Source organism: Crocodylus porosus, unplaced genomic scaffold, assembly GCF_001723895.1.
Source record: "Crocodylus porosus isolate Cpor-Errol unplaced genomic scaffold, CroPor_comp1, whole genome shotgun sequence".
In the NCBI taxonomy this organism is placed as follows: domain Eukaryota; kingdom Metazoa; phylum Chordata; order Crocodylia; family Crocodylidae; genus Crocodylus; species Crocodylus porosus.
The window spans coordinates 35,409,991-35,431,520 of NW_017728917.1; the positions used below are offsets into that span (position 1 = coordinate 35,409,991).

The following is a 21,530-nucleotide window of genomic DNA, read 5'->3' on the forward strand; positions in this document are numbered from 1 at the left end:
GTTCCTTTAGAACTCTAGGGTGGAGATCATCCGGACCGGCTGACTTGAATACGTCCAACCCCTCCAGAAGCTTCCTAACTAAATCCTCGCTAACCCGTGGCCCAGGTGTGCCTCCCCCGGGGCCAGAGGAGGGCCCAGCAGGGAGGTGGCTGTTCTGGTCCCTACTTAGGAAGACGGAGGCAAAGAAATCGTTAAACATGTTAGCTTTGCCGTCTGGTGTGACGACCAAGTTTCCCAACGCGTCTTGCAAGGGCCTCACATTACCCGGGACCTTCTTTTTACCCCCTACATATTTAGAAAAAGACTTTTTATTGTCCTTAATCTGGGAAGCTAGTCCCAGTTCCATCTCTGCCTTGGCCTTCCTAACTATCCCCCTACATCCCCGAGGAACTACAGAATAGTCCTCCCTGGTGATGACCCTTTCTTTCCATTGGGTGTAAGCCTCCTTTTTAGCAAGGAGACATTCCCGGATGCTTTTGGTGAGCCATAGTTATCTGGAAAAAACTGAAGTGTAAAGCCTTTGGTGGTAGGAACTGTAAATAAAAGAACCTGTCACTAATTAGCCTGTTGTTTGATTAAGTAACTATTTTTTTAAACTGGATAACTTCATTCATTTCCTTTAGAAATAAACAGTAGCAACTTAAATAAATGTAAGGTACTCATATTTCTATGTATAATCCCCCCAAAATGGTGAGACCATGATAAAGCTTTGCTTGTTCTAGTTGACTTTTAAATCACGAGAAGAGATACCTTACCATACCTTATGATCTGGTACTTCTGTTCCTGGCACTGCTTTCATGTGAAAATCTACAACTCCAGCTTTCTTCAGTGATTCCATTAGATTTGCTTTGCTATCTGCATGAGGCTGTTCTTTCTTCAGCTTTGCTGCTTCTCTTTCCTGTGCCAATCTGTATCAAAGTACATGGTACATCTCACTATGACACAGAAGGAAAACACAAAAGCTGGCTAGCCAGTAGCCTCCCCACTTTCCCCACCTGATGGGCTGCCCACTCAGGCTGCAATGACCACAAGGACTGCTGGCTACCAAGAGGGAGCCAGCATTTTATATTCATTAAGGTTCCCCCTCCCGTCCCCTCCCCAAAAGCCTACGCTTTTTTGTGGCGCCTGCCCAAAATTGTGCTTTTGGTAGGTTCCTAGTTATAGCTTCTCAAAAGATATTAGTTAACTAGCACTTAATTCTATTAAAACAATAGAATAGAATGCTTTTGGATATTATCTATAGCCTACACTTGTATATTAACTTTACCTGTGCAAGAAGCTTTCTTTTGCCAGTTCAATTTGTAGTGTTCCACCTTTCCATTTTGTTTTATTTAAAATTGACATACCTGGGAAAATAAGAATTAGAAAAGAAGCAACTGTTAACTACTTGCATAAATATTTAAGGTATGCTTCAAGAATGCCATTTTAGTGATTATCTTCAGCATTACTAGACTAATTCTATGCCTGCACTAATATTGTCAGTAAGAAACAAGAAAAAGATTTTCTACATTCAAAACCTGTACTGACTTCCAATAAGTTAGTCAGAGATGAAGCAACATTGAAAGATTTAGAAATCTTCAAGATTTAGAACTTCAAATCATGACCTTTAAAAAAAAAAAAAAAAAGCATAGGCACTATAACATACAAAAGTGAGATCTGTTACTTCATATATTGTCTTCAGTTAAATCTGAAGTCCAAAAGAACTAAGAGAAACAAGTGCAGAATAAAAGGTACAGATGAGGGAGAAAAATATCTGATCACACTGTTTATTCATAATCTCAGTCTTACTACAGATTTACATCACATAGGAATTGCAGTTTTTCAACATGCCTAGGATGAAAATGTGCCAGAAGAGAGCCAACTCCAGGGTTAGCACCCAATTTCTGTTCAGAAATTAAGGACAAAAGTAACTTGTGTACTTACATTTTTTAAGATCTGATTCTGAAATGCTGATGTTGATGTAAGCAAAACTTTTCATAGGGTTCCCTGCTCAATGATAATTAGAAACATTTTATTTTTGTATAAATTGCATTTTTAGTTTTAAATTGAAACATACATTCTATAGGGATGCTTTTGAAGAAAAAGTAGTTTTGAAATAGCATCTATATTTTCCATTACCAAATGAGGTAAAGAATAGTTGTACTTTATGGGATAAGTGAAATTATTACCCTGCTCGTCTTTCCTGGTAAGAATTTCTACATTTGTTACTTCGCCAAACTTGCTGAATCTTTCCTGCAGTTCACCCTCAGAGACGGTATGGCCAAGTCCTCCAACATACAAACGTTTTAATATTTTTTTCCCCTCCATATTAAGAACTCAGACCATTTCATCAATTTTGCATCCTTTTTAAGTTTTTCTGGAAAAGAAGATTATAGTTCAATATTAACAACTGTTATAGCTCAGAACTAAGCTATACCTGTGATCTCACTATAAGGCTCTGTCTAATGATGATAGTTAAGGCTGACCTTAAAGACCATCCCTACCAGTCATCTATACTAAATATACCTATGCTTGATTCCGTGTGGCAATCCAGCCTGACTTTGGAAGCTCTGTAGAACTTCCAGGTATAAGAGTAACTTCTCTGCCAAAAATCTTAACCTCCCTGTTTCTGCAGCGAGAATTTAGAACTTACCCAGACAGTCCAACAGCAACAATTCCACAATTTCCTGCTGCTTTCTCCACAAACTCCAGCACTCCACTTCCTTTCTCTACTGTCTAAAGTAGTTCATAGATTAATTCCCATAAGAGCTCTGGTTTCCAAATAAGTAACATAATGTGGTATGTGTTACAAGGCACAAAAGATGGGGAGAAAGCTGCAACAATAGGAATATTCATTATAATCTCTACCTTCTCCTCCTCCTCAGCTAGGCATTCACAAGAATGGGACCCAAGGCCAGGAACATATTTAAGAGTCTCAGATAAATATACCAAAAGGTTAAGGATTGGCTGGCAGAAATCCAGAAATGCCATGTGCTTTGTGGTCTCATTGACAGTGTGTCTACTACTGCTCCAGGAACCAAACTTTTGGTCTCTCATGACCATTTTTCTAGTTGTATTTCTGCTTTACACTTCGTTTTGATCATTCAGAACCAGATTTTATCATTATCAGTTAGCTGGTGCAAGTGCCTCATTCTTGTTCTTCAGGGGTGCACCAATTAAGACTTTTTGGGCCAATACCGATTATTAATGAACCATATTAGCAGATACCAATCCAATTGCCCATATGCAGCCCAGCAGCTTGGAGAGCAGTGTCCAGCTGGTAAGTCTGTTGGGGGAAAATGGGAGCAGATTGAGGTTCCCACAGTGAGGGAGGGAATGGGGCTGGTGCTAGGGCAGGTGCTGCCCAGCCAGAGCAGGGCAGAGCACAGGACTGAGCCATGAACTGCTCATCTGGGGAGCAGAAGGAAGGGGGGGTGGCTCCTGCCACTGCCTGCACCCCAGGGGAGGCATGGGGGTGTGCCCCCAGATATGTGTGTGGGGCTAGGGTGGGCTGCTGCTCCAGGCTAGGGCCAGGGGTGGTGCTAGGCTCTACCTGGAAGGGGGTTGAGCCAGGGCGGCACTTGGGGCAGGCGGTGGTTGTGGCACTGCGAGGAGAGCTACGGCAAATTTTGGGGTGGCTGCAGCCCACCGCATAGCTCTCCCTTCCAGTGCTGCTGCCTGCCCCAAGTGGAGTCCTGGCTCAACTCTGCTGCCAGGAAGAGCTCAGTCACACCCCACCCCACCCCACCCCAGTCCAGAGCAGCAGCCCACCCTCACCCTGTGTACAGACCCAAGGGGCACATACTCTCCATGCCTCCCCCAGTGTGTGCACAGTAGCAGGAGCTGCCCCCTGCTCCGCATGAGCCGTCTGAGGTTGTCCCGGGTTCGGCTAGGCAGCGCTTGCCCCCTGCCGCACCTTTTCCCCTCGGACACTGCTGTCCAAACTGCCAGGCTAGCTTGATACAGAACTGTCATGGGAGTAGTGTTATTAGGAGGGAATAAGGTCCTAACCACTCCGGCTATGAAATGTCTGACCTCCTTTATTGGCAACATTATCAGCCACATCAGCCCAAAAAAGCCAATTGCCAATAATGTCAATTTTCTTTTTATTGGTGCAGATATGATATGGACCAGTGTATTGGTGCACCTCTACTGTTTTTCCTCTGAACCTAACTTTTAATTTCTAAGCTTGTGTTTGGGTGGGTATTGGTTGCATCTGTATTGTTCTTTGAACATAATGTTCCCAAAAACTTGCAAAGAACAATTTTTCCAATTATTTAGATGGTCTAATAAAAGATAATCAAATTTACCCGAAGAACCTTCTCTGCCTAAGCTTGTGTATATCACTTGTTTTTGTTGATTTACTTAAATAGAACTATGTAGCCATTTATGCCATGAAGTTTTATGTTTTGCAGCATCTGAAAACAGTAAGCAATCTACATCAGCTAATTGTACAGTAACCCAGGATCCCAACTGGCTCTCAGAGAGCTTTACATTTGTACTGATATTTACCAAAATAATCAACCAATAATCAATAAGGTAACAAGTTAATTAAGCACAAAATAGCTCATAAAGATTAGCTGCTCTCTTATCCCAGGAGTTGAAAGGGAAAAATAAAGTGCAGCGAGCATTAAATAAGCCCTCACATATCGTATTGGATGTTACACAATACAGAAAGTAGTACTTACAATCAATCACTCATTTATTTAAACTTCCATGCATGTGTACTGAATCCAGGTGCATGTGATAACCCTAATTTCCTTTTTCTCCCTTGAACTTGGGCCTGTGTTGCAGAAGCATGGGACTTTTTGTATGATCTGGATAAGAAATCATTGGTCTTCAGGGCACCCTCCATATGAAGATACTAGCCTCTAGTTTCAAAGTCACTGAGATCTGTACCCTTCACAGTCACATGTGAAAATACACAAATACATGGTATTTGGATTTAAGTTTTGGAGACAGCAGCACCAGACGGCCTTCTAAATGAATATGTGTGGGTCCATGTTTGGGCAAGGTCCGTAAGCCAATGCAATTTCTCCCAAAACACTGTGTACCTTCACCCTTTGATATAGCAATGTCACAGGAGTAATGTTAGCAGGAGGGAATAAGGTCCTAACCTCTCCAGATATGAAATGCCTGACCTTCTTCAAATCCTGCTGTCCTACACCTCCCCAGGACCTTATAGATTGCTGTTGATAAAACTGCCTCTGTGGTCTACTCAGTGGTGCAGAACCAAGGAACAGTACACCTGAGGTTATCATGATCACTGTTCCTTCGGGGGCAAACTATAGGTATGTGCACCAAAGGCTGCAGTTATGATGTTTCAGTTTCCCAGAAATCAAGGCTGGAACAAACCTTTCAATCATCTAATCTGACCCCTTAGTACATTATACAGCATTAGATCCTCCGATAAACGCAACTCTTTATCGCAGTACTGGGTATGGGACCATGAGAGAACAGGCTTCTGTGGCCATGGGGGGAAAAGGCAAATTATTTCTGTAACACGAGGGGCAGCATAAGCATGGTAAGTAAGAGTTTCAGCTCCTACAGCACAAGAAAGCCCAAAAGGACAAGGGCGGAATAAGCCCCGGGCTTGTAACCAAGCCTGCAAAAGCTCAGCCCTGAAAGGGATTAGGGGTCACATCCCTTCCTCCCGGCCCGGGCCCAGTCGAGACTCCGGCAGGGTCGCAGCGCTACGGACGTCCCGCACCAGGAAGCGGCCAGGGAAAGCCTCCTTCAACTCCTCACTTCGATTCTCCGTGCTTTCCCCCCTCTCCATTTCAATCTCGCCGCAAAAAACAAGGCGCGGGGGCGCTGGCGACGCCGGGCAGCGACCGGCCTCTACCCACTGAGGAGCCGAGCTCACCCTCCGGCTTCCGCGCAGCCCGGCCGGACACCACTCCACTCAAGGAAGCCGCTCCATAAAGGGGCAAACCCCACCACGAGCAGCAGTGGGTCGGGTCCGGCCGCGGGACCAGGCACCAGCGAGGCAAAGTCTGCCCGGCACCCCCGACTCACCCAAGTCCCGACTCCCTGCACGCTGCCCGGCAATGCGACACCACCCACTTTCCCCCAGCCTCTTCCGGCCCCGCCCCGCAGTTCCCGGCAGGCTCTGCAAGCCCGGCGCACGCGGCTTGGACTGGACCAACAGGGCGGGGGGGAGGGAAAGAGGTGCGCCCTGGGGCCCGAGCCTGGGGGCAGGAGGAGAGAAAAGCTCCCACCCTTCCCTTCCCTTCCCTTCCCTTCCCGCCAGCCGGCGCTCGCCCTGCAGCGTCTGTGTGGCTGGGACCGATGTAGGCGTGTGCGGCCGAGGGGTAGAGCGTCCCCCAGCTGCCGCCGCGCGGTGGTGAGGGCCGGGCGCGAGCGCGGGCTCCGGCGGTTCGAAGGAGCTAGGCCGGGCCGGGTAGGCGCCGCTGCTCGTGAGGCGCGTGGCGTGTGGCGGCTTCTCCCTGAGAAAAGCGCCCGCGGCAGCCAAAGTGTCGGCGGAGGACGCCTCGCGGGGAGGGCCAGGGAGGCTCCTTGCCTAGCGGGAGGCGGCGTATCCCCGGCCCCGCTTTGCGCCCTCACGGACTCGAGCTGGGTGCAGAGCGAGCAGCAGTCTCTGGGGGCCGCAGCTCGCGGCGGGGCGGATGCGCTTTGCGGTCGTATCTTGCAGCGGAGACCCTCCCCTCCATAGGCTTTCTGACCACCCTAGCTAGCAGCACTCCCGCTGTGCTTCCCTGCTGCTGGCGGGTTAGCACGGGAGACTTGGAGATCAATTCTCTTTCCATGTCCTATGAAGCCTTGTGGAAAATTGCACAATCCAAGATTTATTTTGCATGTGTTGCATTACTTGAGTTACCATCGCGTGGAAGCAGTTACACAGAAGGAAGCTTCCCTTCCAAGGGGATCTGTAGGTCTTTATCAGAATGCAGCCTGAGGGTCTCATGCCCGCCCCCCCCCGCAAGGGGTTCACTCCCTGGGCTCCCAATCCATACCCTATTTCTTACATTGCTGTCCAGTTTCTGTCACTGGAGTCTCTGGGCTCCCCCTCCCTCTTCCTGTTTCCCCTACCTACCACTGCCCTTGTGGGGAGTAATGGGTGAACTGGGGAATCCTAGTTAGTGTGGTGCAGCAGGAGTGGGGTGGAGATCAGAAATTAGATCTGGCCTGTGGAGGTAAGATCTAGCCTGCAATGGAGTCCCTCACAGCTGGTGGGGGAGTTAGGGGCATAAGGGAAATTGTGTCCCAATAACTCTGTGTCCTTTGTCATGTTCATGCGGTTTTGTCCACTGTAGGGGAGCTGTCAGTGTTGCCAGCAGCTTTGGTTTAATGCAGCCCAACTACTGCAGCTGTTGCCTTTCTCATTGCTGATAGCCTTGCGGATGAGGGGTGTGTGAAAGGGGACAACTGTAGTAGGAGGGTATTAGAGGTATCTCTTGAGAGTTGGGACTGGTGGTAAGATTGCCTAAGGGAGTAGAACTACTGTGATGTGACCCTTACATTGCCTGTCAGTGGTACACTGGGAGGTATTGTTGGCTTGTGGCAGCAGCCAGGTTCCAAGTGGTGGGTTCACTCCTATTAAAAGGTTGATGACTGGCCGTGTGGGGGTGAATAACGAAAAGTCTTTCCCTGGGGCTCTCCTGCCACGCCTTGAAGTGATGGAAGAATAAGAAGTTAATTTCCCAACTGTTGCCCCAGGATTCCTTTTACCAGAGACCCCCAAAGATTGATATGGCCCCTCATCCGATTTGGTGTGAAATGAATTTTAGGGGTTACTAAACCCCTAGGCTTATTACAAGATAATTATCCTTGCAGTACCACCTGGCAAGTCACTGGGTCACTGCTGTAACATCTTCAGTGGTACCAGCCTCAGATCCTCTGCTGGGTGTGTGAGATGTTAGTTTCTGGATTCCTTGTTACTAAAAACAAGAATTCCAAGGTTGTTCTTGTTTCCCCAGGGTGGCAACACAAACATGCACTGTCTCTTTGTTTGTCCACTACTTTTGTAACTTTCTCATCTCAAACTGTCCAATACTCAAGTTTCTTACCTCCTCTTTTTAAGTAAGGTACTCCAATCCTATTCCGTTTTTGGTTTTCTTTCCTTTTGGGGAAACTACTGTACCTGGTTAGCCCACTGTACTAATCGCAGCACTCATTTTTCCCAGTAAAGGCACTCTGTACAATTTAATTGCTTAGATCTAGGAAGGCCTAAAGTTATGCTAAGACCCTGAGCATAATTCAGTTTGCCCATTACACCAATGAGAGAGAGAGTGTAGTAAATCACCCCAGAAGCAGGATAAAAGTAAATTGGTTTATTAGTGAATTCCCCATGAGCTGAGAGTAAACCTGGCTGTTCTCACAGTGCACCGTTTTCCTTTGCCCTCCACTGCCATGCAACTCACTCCCCTGAGCCTGTCAGCTTGCCTCCAGTCTCACTCTTTTTCCTTCCTTTGCAGGTATCAGTGGATTTTTCCTCCGTGGGACCTTCTCTCTGCCTGAGGATCAATCTGGTAAGCATCTTCTCTCTCTCAACTTTTTCCTCTGCTGGTTGCTGTGGTTACCTTCACCCTGTCAGTTGATCTTATCAGTGATCTGTTCTAGTGCTGGGTTTGCTGCTCCAGGCTTTCCCCACTGACTTTCCTCATGCCGTGCCCCGGGAGGGCAAAGAAAAGCTGTCTGCTGTGGACTTTAATAGCCGCTGGCTCTTAATCAGGCAGCATTCATCCTGGTGTGATCCCTCTCCCCAACTGGGTCTACTAAGTAATTATCCTTGCCCTGTCCCTGACCTGACTCTCTCCTGCACTCACAACTTTGTAGCACCAAAGGAACTGCACTGTTGCTTGGTCTGTTACAATGACCACTGATCAAAATGCTGGAGCTTTAATATTGGTGAGCTGTGTAATTTAATTTTTAGAAAAAGGGAGAGAGAAACTTCAAAATTCTAGTGCCACTTTTCTTCTTTTGATATTGGTAATTATAGCTTTATAGTGGTTATGGTTGGAAGGGACCTAAACAGATCATTAGGTCTGACCCCCTCCTCTGGGCACGAATGAGTGAGGGGTCATAAAACCCGAGCCAAATATCTGTCCAGCCTCCTTTTGAAGACCCCCAATGTAGGAGAGAGCACCACCTCCCTTGGCAGTCCATTCCAGAGCCTGTCAGTCCTAACTGTAAAGTAATGTCTTCTGATGTCCAGCCTGAACCTTCTCTCTAACAATTTGTGGCTGTTATTCCTAGTAACCCCCTGTGGTGTGCAGGGGAACAGAGCCTCACCCAACTCCCACCGGTTCCGCCCTGGTGAGTTTGTAAACGGCCACCAGATCCCCTCTTAGCCTTCTCTTTTGGAGGCTGAATAGATTCAGGCCCTTCAGCCTCTCTTCGTAGGGCCTTGACCATGTGAGTGGCCCTCTGAACCCTCTCAATGCTAGCCACATCCCTCTTGAGGTGCGGCACCCAGAACTAGGCGCAGTACTCCAACTGTGGCCTGACCAACGCCACATAGAGGGGAAGGATCGCCTCCCTAGGCCTGCTTGTGATGCATCTGTAGACCTTACTAACTGCTTCCTTGTACTGGTGGCTCATGTTCATCCTGGAGTCAACAATGTCTCCAAGATGCCTTTCTGCCACTGTTTTGACAATAATGGTGTTCCCTAGCCTATAGGTGTATTGCTGGTTCTTTCTTCCTAGCTGAAGTACCTTGCACTTTTCTGCGTTGAATTCCATCCTGTTCTCATCTGCCCACCTCTGTAACCTGTCTAGATCTAGCTGGATTCTGTCCCTCCCCTCCAGCGTGCCCACATCACCCCACATCTTGGTGTTGTCAGTGAATTTGGACAGTGTGCTTTTCACACCCACATCCGGATTGATGATAAAGATGTTGAACAGTACAGGCCCCAGGAGAGAGCCCTGGGGGACTCCACTGCCCCCATCCCTCCAGGTCAAAAATAACCTGTCCACCACCACTCCCTGGGTGTGACCATCCAGCCAATTTTCCACCCGTCTGACTGTGTAGGCATCAATGCTGCAGTTCCTTAGTTTTTTTGAGAAAATTTGGTGGGCAACAGTGTCAAAGTCCTTCTTGAAGTCCAGGAAGACAGTGTCTACCTTGATGCCCTCGTCCAGGGACTTGTGACCTGATCGTATAAGGAAACAAGGTTAGGTAGGATCTGCCCTCAATGAACCTATGTTGGTTGCCCCTGAGCATTACCACCCGTGCTGGGCCCTTGCAGATGAGCTCCTTGATAATTTTCTCAAAGTTCTTCCCAAGCACCGAGGTAAGACTAACTGGCCTATAGTTACCCGGGTCCTCCTTTCTCCCCTTCTTGTAAATGGGGACCGCATTGGCCCTTTTCCAGTGCTCTGGTACCTGGCCAGAGCCCCGTGAGTGCTCATAAAGCTGTGTCAGGGGCCCTGCTATGACCCCTGCCGATTCCTTCAACACCCTCGGGTGAAGAGCATCTTGACCTACTGATTTAAACGCATCCAGCCCCTCCAACGATTCTCTAACTAGGTCATCCCTGATCCTAGGCATGGCAGTGCCTCCCCTGGGTCCTGGTCCTGGTCCGTACTTGGGAATATGGAGGCAAAGAATTCATTAAAGAGGTCAGCTTTTTCATTAGCTTCAATCACCAGATTGCCAGGCTTGTCCTGTGGAGGCCCTACATTCCCTGTTGCCTCCTTCTTACTCCCGATGTATTTGAAAAAGGACTTTTTGTTATCCCCAATTCTGGTTGCTAGCCCTAGCTCCATCTCGGCCTTGGCCTTCCTAACAGCCTCCCTGCAGTCATGAGCAACAGAGGTGTAATCCTCGTTGGTGATAGCCCCTTGCTTCCACTTTGTACACCTCCTTTTTTGCCCTCAGGCATTCCTGAATGCTTTTGTTGAGCCATGGGGGCTTTTTAGCACTCCTGCCCCCCTTGGTGCACATTGGGACTGACTCCCTTTGAGCTTGGAGGATTGACTCTTTGAGGAACAACCACCCATCTTCGACTCCCATCTCATGGAAGCTCTGAGACCCCAACGCCTCTCCTACTTAATCTTCTTAGCTCATTGAAGTGGGCCCTCCTGAAGTCAAGGACTTTTTGCCTTTCTGCGTGCTTTCATCACCCTGCACTAGATAGTGAATTTCAGCAGGTGATGATCACTGTCGCCCAGGTGGTCGAGTACCCTCAGACCCCTCCGTCGCCTATGGCAAGGACCAAGTGCAGCAAGGCATTTCCCCTTGTGGGACTGTGCACCTTCTTGGTTAGGTGGAAGTCCTGTATCTCAGCTAGGAACCTATGTGAGCAGTTGGACTTGGCTGAGTGAGCTGGCTGACTGCTCCTTCCAGCAGATGTCTGGGTAGTTTAGGTTGCCCACGGCAACCACATCCCTTGACTTTACAGCCTCCATGAGCTGACTTGAGAATTCCAGGTCCAGCTTGTTCCCCTGGTGAGGCGGTCTGTAGTAGATGCCTACTGTCAAGTCCCTTTCCCCATGAGCCCCTTGCATTCTATCCCAGAGCGCCTCAGTTAGCCCCTCTTCTGAACCCATCCTGATCATTGAGGACATGTATTGCTCTGATGTAGAGTGCTACAACCTTTTTTTCCCTGCTCTGTCCCTGCTATACAGCCTGTATCACTCGATGTCCACTGCCCATTCATGGGTAGAATCCCTCCCACCAGGTTTTCGTGAGCCCTGCTAGGTCTGGGGTTTTGCTAGCTAGGAAAAGGGTGAGTTTCCTCCTACTTATTCCCCATGCTTTGAGCACTTGTGTAGAGGCATTTGAGGCCTCCTGTAGGTGCAAAATTTCTTGCGTGCCCCTGTGCAGGTTAGGTGTAGGGACCTCACCCACTCTTGAACTTACAACCTTTTATCTAGGTTGTCAGCAGAGAGAAAGCCCTAAGTCACAGAGCCAGCACACCTATTATGATAAAAAATAAGCTTTTAAAAATACTAACTGTGTTACCAATTGTTTTTATTTCATTTTATCTAGCAGGATTACATCTGAGAAATGGAGAGCAACATTTATCAAGTTTATGAAGATGAAATTCAATCTTTGGAAGAAGAAATTGAAACATTAGCTCGGGAGTATGAAAACAATCAACTGGAATCTACCCTTTATTCTGATGAGAAGATACTAATGCCAGTGTATGTTTTCGTGTTTAATTATATTTTCTAGGTTTAATTTTATTTTTCTTTTATTAATGTTTCTTCAGTAGTATTCTTTAGTTCACTTGTCTTTTTATGGTTGCCATAAAGCAGGTCTTTGGAGCTGGGTCTGTCTTTTTCTTCTATGACTGAACATTACTTAGCACAATGGGATCCCAGTGCGTAAATAGGACTCATAGGTATTGAGGGAGAACAATTTAATAGTAGATGAAGGAGCACAAATACTGAGAAGTGCACTTGATATTTTAGTGGTAGTCAAAGTGTATCATTAAGCATTTTTGTAATTATGTGATTAAGACAGACAAGCCTACATTGTTTTTATTTTAAGCAGCTAAAACAGGACTTAAGCCCCTTGTTTAAGTAGAGTCCAGAGCAAGGGGGAATTTATTTGGAAACTCTGTCTCACATTCCTTTACTGTAAGTTTGCTGAGAGGAAAGAGGTTTGCAGAGAAAAGGGAACCCTTCAGGACTGAGGAACAGTGAACAGCCCAGCTACAGAGGAGTTTACTAGTGAAGGTCTGCTTGGAAAGATGGGCAAGAAGTGAGAGGCAGCAGATTGGAAGACCCAGAGAGATAGCTGGAGGACATTGCAATCCCAGAGCCACTCCCAGCTTTTCCTCTGCTTGCATCTGTGAGGTGTCTGTCTAGTCAGGACCACGCACTATTGAGGCTTTCACCCAGGTCCTGGTTTGATGCTGTACAGACTGAGGTTTTCAGGTTCCTTTCAGTGTCAGCCAAGTGGGGGAGTGCCTGTGATGTGAGTGGTGCCTTGTGGTGGTCTCCCACAGGGAGAAGGCAAGAGAGCTAGAGGAGGAGATAACAAGGCTCTGAAGCATCCTCCACCTTGAGGACTTACTCCCAGGAGGCTTGCTACTTGCCTGGAGCCTAGAACAGAGATATATCACAGAAGGATTACTGAGACTTGTTCGACCCTCTTGACTACTACCTCATGCTGTTTATCCATGTGGGCACTAATGATGCTGTCTGGGGTGACCCTGAGCAGATTAAGAGTGATGACAGGGCTCTTGGTGCAAGGATGAAGGGGATGGGGGCACAGGTGGTGTTCTCGATCCTTGTAGTTAAGGGCAATGGCCTGGGTAGAAGTGGGTGCATTGTGCAAATAAATGCATGGTTGCACAGGTGGTGTTGCCAGCAGGGATTTGATTTCTTTGACCATGGAATGTTCCAAGAAGTATTGCTAGGAAGAGATGGGATCCACTTGATGAAGAGAAGGAAGAACATTTTTGCTGACAGGCTTGCTAACCTAGTGAAGAGGGCTTTAACCTAGGTTTGCCAGGAGATGGAGACCAAAGCCCTGCAGTAAGTGTGGAAGCAGGAGACCTGGAGGAAGCACAAGGAAGAGGAGGGAGAGAGGAAGACCTTCTCATTCTTCCTGATAAAGGGCAATTGGCTAGTTGCCTCTGGTGTCTGTACATGAACTCACAGAGTCTGGGAAAAGAGCAGTAAGCATGAAGTCCTTGCACAGTCAGGGAACTATAACATGATTGGAATAACAGAGACTTGGTGGGATAGCTCGCATGACTGGAGCACTGTAATGGATGAGTACGCACTGTTCAGTCAGGAAGGAGAGAATAGGAGAAGGAGTTGCACTGTTTGTAAAATAGCTTTATGATTGCTCAGAGCTCCAGTATGAAACTGGAAATAGGCCTGTTGAAAGTCTCTGAGTTAAGGATCAGAGGGGAGAGCAACAAGGATGATATTGTGATGGGGGTCTGCTATAGACCACCAGACCAGGAGGATGAAGTGGATGAGGCTTTCTTCAAACAGCTAGCAGAAGTTTCCTGATCACAGGCTGTGGTTCTCGTAGGGGACCTCAGTCATCCTGACATCTGCTGGGAGGGCAATACAGCAGTGCACAGGCAATCCAGGAAGTTTTTGGAGAGTGTTGGGGATAACTTCCTGGTACAAGTGTTGGAGAGGCCAACTAGGGGTCATGCTGTTTTTTACCTGATGCTCACGAACAGAGAAAAACTGGTGGGTAATGCAGAAGTGGATAGCAACTTGGGCAGCAGCGACCACAAGGTGATTGAGTTCAGGATCCTGAGGAAAGAAAGGAAGAAGAGCAGCAGAGTAAGGACCCTGGACTTCAGAAAAAGAGACTTTGACCCTCCCCTGGGGAACTGATGAGCAGGATCCGCTGGGAGGCCAATATGAGGGGGAAAGGAATCCAGGATATCTGGTTGCATTTTAAAGAAACTTCACTGAGGGCAGGGGAACAAATCACTCTGATGTTCAGGAAGACTAGAAAGTATGACAGAAGACCAGCTTGGCTTATCAGGGAATTCCTCAGTGAGCTAAAATTACAAAAAGGAAGCTTATAAGAAGTAGAAACTTGTACTCCTCCTTAGTTGTTGTCCAAGAGCATTGCTTGGGCATGCAGGGATGAAATCAGGGAGGCCAAAGTGCAATTGGAGTTAGAGCTAGCAAGGTCTGTGAAGGGTAACAAGGGTTTCTACGAGTGTGTCAGCAACAAAAGAGAGGTCAGGGAAAGTGTGGGTCCCTTCCTGGATGGGGGAGGCAGCCTAATGACAGGTGATAAGGACAAGGCTGATGTACTCAATGCCTTTTTTACCTCAGTCTTCACAGGCAAGGTTAGCTCCCAAACTACTTTACCTGACAGCATAGTTTGGGGAGGAGATGAGCAGCCAGCATTGGTTAAAAAGGGTTAGGGACTATTTAGAAAAGCTGGACATGTGCATGGGGCTGGACACATCTCATCTGAAGTTGCTGTGAGGGATTTTTCTGATGTGATTGCAGATCTGCTGGCCATTATCTTTGAAAACTCGTGGAGATTGGGAGAGGTCACGGATGATTGGAAAAGTGCAAATATAGTCCCCATTTTTAAAGGAGGGAAGGAGGAGGATCCAGGGAACTACAGACCAGTCAGCCTCAGCTCAGTCTCTGGAAAAATCATGGAGCATGTCCTCAAGGAATACATTTCTAAGCACTTGGAGGAGAAGCAAGTGATCGGGAACAGTCAGCATGATTCACCAAGGGAAGTCATGCCTGACTAACCTGATTGCTTTCTATGATGAGATGACTGTCTTTGTGGGTGTGGGGAAAGCAGTGGACGTGATATACCTTGACTTTGGTAAGGCTTTTGATATGGTCTCCCACAGCATTTTTGTAAGAAAGCTGAGGAAATATGGATCAAATGAATGAACTGGAAGGTGGAGAGAGAGCTGGCTGGATTGTTGAGCTCAATGGGTAGTGATAAATGGCTCAAGATCTAGTTGGCAGCTGGTATTGAGTGGAGTACTGTAGGGGTTGGCCATGGGGCGGGTTTGGTTCAATATCTTCGTTAACGATCTGGAAGGTGGGATGGATTGCATCCTCAGCAAGTTTGGGGATGACACCAAGCTGGAGAAGTGGTAGATATGCTGGGGGGTAGGGCTAAGATTCAGAGTGACCTTGACACAACTGGAGAATTGCATCAAAAGACATCTCATGGAGTTCAATAAGGACAAGTGCAAAGTCCTGTACTTAGGTTGGGAAAATCCTATGCTCTACTACAGGGTTGAGACCAGCTGGTTAAACAGCAGCTCTGCAGAAAAAAGACCTGGGGGTTGCAGTGAACCAAAAGCCATTGAATGTGAGTTAACAGTGTGGCCCTGTTGCCAAGAGAACTAATGGCATACTGGGCTGTATTAGTAGGAGTGTTGCCAACAGATTGAGGGAAGTAATTATTCCCTTCTGTTCTGCACTGAGGTCACATATGGAGTATGGTTTACGGTTTTGGGTCCTCCTTTTCACATACAGAAAGGATGTGGACAAGTTGGAGAGAGTTCAGCAGAGGGGCAATGAAAATGGTTTGGGGGCTGTGGCACATGACTTGTGGGGAGAGGCTGAAGGAACTGGGCTTATTTAGTTTGGAGAAGAGAAGACTGGGGCGGGATTTGATAACAGCCTTTAACTACTTGAAGGGTAGTTCTGAAGGGGATGGAGCTAGACAGTTCTTGGTGGTGACAGATGGCAGAACAAGGAGTAATGGTCTCAAGTTGGAGCAAGCTGAAATTTAGGTTGAATTTAGGGAAAAAACTTTTTTGCTAGGTAGGTGGTAAAGCCTTGGAATAGGTTACCTATAGGGGTGGTAGAATCTCCATCTTTGAAGGCTTTTAAAGCCCAGCTTGACAAAGCTTTGACTAGAGTGATATAGTTTGGGGTGGTCCTAGTTTGAGCAGGGGGCTGAACTAGATGACCTCTTGAGGTCCCTTCCAACCATAATTTTCTATGATTTTTACAGTCTGACCAGTAGGCATTCTATAGCTGGGAAGTGCAGCCTGCCAAAGCTACAATTTGCTTTGTGCTTTACTATGTATAATATTTTAGTAAATACACTTTCTAGGGACAAAATGGATCAAATTATCATAAGAAAAATCTCAAGGCTTATTTTATTTATGCTGGCAATGCATATAGTTTCAGTAACTGATAAAGACTTGCATAAGGAAACACAACAGGGAACAACATGCAGTATTTACATAGAATAAGATTGCTTTCTCATTTATATTAGTATGGTCTAAATTAGTGGTTCTTAATTGGGGTACTGCAAGGCCTATTTAGGGATGTTGCAGAATGAGCACTGTTGCCACCACCACCTGGTGGAACTGCACTGCATACCTCCTAGAGGGCCAGGTAGGGAAATAGCTATGGTAGGATGCCTACTTGTTGCACAGTCCTTTATGGTCTGACCCCACACATTCTTCTTGGAAACAGAGGAGTGCCATACAGATGCAACTCTTCCATGGGTTTCTGTTTCTGGGGGATACCATGTGGGGTCAGACTGGGAAGATCTATGGCAAGAATTAGGTATTCAAGCCAGAGATGCTTCCCCATCTTGTTCTGCAGGAGACATGTGGTGCACTTCCACCTGGCTGCAGTGGTGGCAGTTCCCCTGTTGAGAGCCATTATCTTAAGAAGAGAAGAGTTCATGGATATGTTAATAGAGCACATGGGATTTGTATGCTTATGTATTAAAAAGAAAAATCAGCATTTATTATGGCAAGCCTTGTTCCCACTCAGACACTATGTCATTTTAAGCAATTCACAATCTCTTTTCTGTAAATCAAAGGAATGAAAGTTTTTATATAAGCAAGGATAAATCAGGTCAATTTTAACTGATTTCAGTATTTTTCCTTTGTTGCAAGGGGAATCATTTTATTCATAGCAAGGACTCTCACAAAGAAGAAAAGTAACATACCACATTATTTTTTGTTGTTGTCTAGGTTGTGTTCTTATCTCAGTTAATGTGGTGTAAATCAGGAGTTATTCTGTTGCAACTAATTGAGAATTTCTTGTGTAAATGACAGAGAAATCAAATCTGTCTTGTGTTGTAGGAAAAGGAAAAGGTTAAGAATACAATAAATTCCTTATTGAATAAGCACTTTCTGCTTTAGCTGTGGCAGTACAACAGTGGTTCTTAACCAGAGTGTCACCAAATTAAAAACAGTAGAGGAATGCCCTGACTCTAAAAAGGTTGAGAACCACTGGTCTGAATAGAGTTTAACTGATAACGTTTTAAAAGTCTGCATTACTGTTCTGCTGTATCTACTCAGTTTTCATTGCATTTCCTGGGGTTATTTTTAGTGCTTTTGGGGGTGGGCACCATTTTGTTGTGGGTGTGTGTGTCTTTAAAATTCTGTTGGCATGAAAAGACCATAAGTTTTTGTACCTCTGTATTTTCTTTCTCTTTATTAGGTCATTTCCAGAATTGCACATTCACTCTGTTATTCACATTATGACCTTAGTGTCAGTCCCTTTGCCAATACTGTTTTTCCCCACTCTTAGTGCTAACATCTTGAAATAGGATTGATTTTTTTTTTTTTTTTTAAGGGGCAATGCAACCCTTCACAAAAATCGCTAGGTTTTGTTGTACATGTTATTTCATTTAAGGAAATTGAATGTATTGTCACTTAATGGCTAAGGCACTGATCCTGCAAAAAGTGTTCAGTTTCATTCACATACAGTGCAGCTGTTTAGCACATCAGAAATTTAAAATTAATGTCTGAAAATGTTTATATGCCTACATATTAGAAAATGGCAAGACTCCTTTTTACATCTTGTAAATGCATCTTTTCAATTCTAGAAAACCATTCCAAAGAGAATCTCATGAGGAATATGAAGAGCCTGAATTTTTACCAGACCTGAAAGCTTGGTTTAACAGTTTAGAATCTGATCTCTCCTTTTTAATGAAATTTACTGGCATTTGCCCTGAAAATTGCTCCAGGAAAACACTGGAAAAAAGTAAGTATCTGTGTGTTGCTGACACTATTATGGGCATTTCATTGTAGCTTTTGTTTTCAGTTATAGGCTGTAATACAGCATTCAATAGTAACAGAAAGAATGCTGTACTCTGAAATGCTAAACATTAATACACCAGTTGCTGGTAAAAGTATTATGATTTTGTGATGCTTATTCATGCTACCAAATTGTCTTTGGTTCAGGCTTAACAGAACTACAAATTTATAATATGAGAGGCAGGCAAGGATTTGTTAGGGTGATATCTTTTACCTAAGGTCACACCTGACCTGATGAAGAATGTCTTATTCAAAAGCTTGTCTGATCCTATCCCAGCTATTCAGTTGATCCAATAAAAGATATCACCTTTAGAAATCCTTGTCTCTCATAATTTCTGGACCATCGTGGCTACAACATCACTTTAACACAAGGGTGGGCAATTATTTGGGCATGGGGGCCACATAGGGAGTTCTGTTGAGTTTTTGAGGGCCAGGCAGCATGCACAACTCCCTGCCGCAAAAACTCACTAAAACTCCTGATGTGGCTGTGGGCGGGCAGTAAGTGGTGTTCAGGAGTGAGACGGGTGGGTAAGGCTGGAATCATGCCGGGGTCACAGAGTGGCTGCTGCTTGTGTGGGAAGGTGAGGTGTTTGTGGTGGGCTGGGGCAAGTGCATATGCATGTGTGCGCATTTACGGGGGGTGCTGCCTGGGTGCTTGGTCCCAGGAACTGGCTAGGGTTGGGGAGGATGGGGTAGGGGGTGCATACAGCAGAGCTTGCAGAGCGCTGTGGTCCATGGCTGCCCCCGAGGTGTTCTACTGGGGGCAGTCCACAGCACGTTCCAACCCAGCCCCAGCTAGCATGCACAAATTCTGATGGGCCTGCTTCTGGTGCAGCTGCTGCTTGGCTCTTCTCATTTCCAGTGGCAGTTCCTTCTCCTGGTCCTGCTTCAGCTGGGTGGCTGCTGCCCCAGGAAGTTGAATGGAGTGGGTGGAAGGGAGCTGGGAGCTGGAGCCCCGTGCACTTCTATATGCTCGGCTACCTGTGTCAAGCAAGTGGAGTAGATGGAAGGCAGCTGGGAGCTGGAGCTGGAGGCCTGCTTGCTGGCCGAAGCTTCCTCCTAGTCTCAAGTTGTGCAGCAGGAACAGAAAGAGGAGTCACCACTGGAGGCAAGGAGAGCTGAGCACCAGCTGCATTGGGCATAGCGCTGCCAGAAGCTGACCGTGCTGCTTGGGCACAGGTTGGAACACCATGTGGGCTGCCCCAGGTGGGGCTCAGCCCCATGTGGAGCACCATAGGAGCAGCTGTGGGCTGGATCCAGTCAATTTGTGGGTGACCCCCCCATGGGCTAGATCCAATCAGTTGGTAGGCTGGATCCAGTCCACAGGCCATGTTTTGCCCACTCCTGCTCCTGTTACCTGATTAGCTACTAAATTTTTAATAGAAACAATTTTGCAAATAATATGAATATAGATGGAGATAGATATGCAAGATCTGGTTTGAATTTATCTTCTTTTCATATATGATGACTTTGCATTCAATTGTGGGATTTATGTTATGTGTAAAATCGATTGTTTATTCTTGTCAAAGACATTTTAAAGGTTGTTTCTGTTAATGGTGAGGGGGTGTAATAATTTTTAATGTGATCATAGATCTTAAGTGCTTGTTAACCTTTATTTATTATAGCTGGAAACAAAGCTATTCAGAACTACAGATTGTCAGGCAAGTGCCACTCACTACCTTTTGACCTGGAATTTCAACTTCTTGAGACACAGGTAATGACATATTTAAAAAGGAGAAATCCAAACAAACATTCTATGCATGTTGATCAACAGCCAATCATGATAAGTACATGAATATGTTATTGCTTTGTTTACCTTCATTTGTAGCTGGAAGCAACTATTCAGAAGTATATATTATCTGGAAATTACCAGCCATGGTCTTTCAGCTGGAATTTAACTTCTTGAGATAACCAGGGATCTTGATTTTTCTCTGTTTCAAAATTCCAAATTCTCTCATTAAAAACCCCATAATCTGTGTTTTTCCATGATTAAAATGGAACCGCTATGTATACGTGTGTGTGTGTGTGTAGGTATGTATATATTAGCAAACTGCCTGTCAAGAATGATGGGGCTGGAGGTGGGGGAACAGGCTGGGTCAGAGGCCCAGGTCCAGGCCCCCCCCCCCGCTTCGGGACTGGGCCTGTTCCCCCTCTACCCTCAGTCCCGCTGCTCTGGGGCTGGGCTTGCTCTGCCCCTCCCCACCCACCACTTTGGGGCTGGGGCCGGGGCTGCTTCCCCCACCCTCCTTCAGAATGATGGGGGGTATAGGTGGGGACCGTACATTGCCACACCCCATGCTGCTGCTGCTGCTGCCTCCCAGGAGCTGGGGGGGAGCTTGCCCCACTGTCACCTTCATCCACCTCTGCCAGCACCTTGTGCCGTTGCTGCCTCTAGGGAGTAGGGCTGGGGAGCAAGGCCAGCAGTGCTGGCCTCGTTTGTCTGCTCTGTTGTTGCCATGTCCAGGGAGCAGGGCTGGGGGAGAGGGGGCAGCTTGCCTCCTGGTCCATCCCCGCTGTCATGGCGGCACTGCGATGTGCCACCGTCGCCTCTTGTACAAATGCTTTGGGAGTATTCCAGTTGGTTGCTGAAACAACCAGTGCGAATAGTGTTACAGACTAAGGCTTACACACACACACACACACACACACACACACACACACACACTGTGTGTATGTGAGTGAATGTATGTATATGTATGTGTGTAATATGTATAAAACACATACACATGTAGATATCAGTTGAACACAATGTTTTACTGATGTATTTACAATTTTAAAGCAGTTTGGAAGCCTATCAGTGCCTGAATCTTTATAATAAAATAAATTCTAAATACCTGTATATTTTTGCATTTGATTTTGTTTTTTTTGTCGTGGACACGGAATGCGTGGGGGAGTCTGGGGGAGCACAGGTCATTTTGGGGAGGTGAGGGAGGGCATGTGACCCCCCCCAAGATTTCTGCACCCACAGTAGGGTACAGGGTTGCAGCTGGGCTGGATCAGCTCCAGCCAGAAGCCACCTCTGTGGCCCAGCAGGCAGGATCCAGCATGGGAGGGAGCACTGTGCTACCATGACCACCAAGGTGTGGCACAATGGGCAGGGGGCAC

At 46.5% G+C, this 21,530-nt stretch overlaps 2 protein-coding genes across 9 annotated transcripts in view; one reads left to right on the forward strand and one right to left on the reverse strand.

Moving 5' to 3' along the window:
* Positions 1-6,028, reverse strand: part of NOL8 (nucleolar protein 8) — a 12,175-nt gene extending 6,147 nt beyond the window's left edge. Inside the window, exons 1-5 of one of the 4 annotated variants that reach the window (XM_019537062.1) lie at positions 5,998-6,028; positions 2,169-2,356; positions 1,924-1,986; positions 1,268-1,346; positions 761-908 (exon numbers count right to left, since the gene is read on the reverse strand). In XM_019537062.1, the coding sequence (XP_019392607.1) occupies positions 761-908; positions 1,268-1,346; positions 1,924-1,986; positions 2,169-2,307 (429 nt within the window). In that variant the 5' untranslated portion in view covers positions 2,308-2,356; positions 5,998-6,028. Of the gene's footprint in view, positions 1-760; positions 909-1,267; positions 1,347-1,923; positions 1,987-2,168; positions 2,357-4,667; positions 4,838-5,997 lie in introns of those variants that run through there. The other 3 variants (XM_019537061.1, XM_019537064.1, XM_019537065.1) reach the window with 3 other exon arrangements.
* Positions 6,029-6,220: 192 nt separating this feature from the next.
* LOC109311427 (centromere protein P-like) overlaps positions 6,221-21,530 on the forward strand; it is a 47,608-nt gene continuing 32,298 nt past the window's right edge. The window contains exons 1-5 of one of the 5 annotated variants that reach the window (XM_019537069.1): positions 6,221-6,325; positions 8,418-8,471; positions 11,936-12,090; positions 18,215-18,372; positions 20,051-20,139. In XM_019537069.1, coding sequence (XP_019392614.1) covers positions 11,954-12,090; positions 18,215-18,372; positions 20,051-20,139 — 384 coding nt within the window. In that variant the 5' untranslated portion in view covers positions 6,221-6,325; positions 8,418-8,471; positions 11,936-11,953. Of the gene's footprint in view, positions 6,326-6,355; positions 6,383-8,408; positions 8,472-11,935; positions 12,091-18,214; positions 18,373-20,050; positions 20,140-20,253; positions 20,433-21,530 lie in introns of those variants that run through there. The other 4 variants (XM_019537068.1, XM_019537071.1, XM_019537067.1 and 1 more) reach the window with 4 other exon arrangements.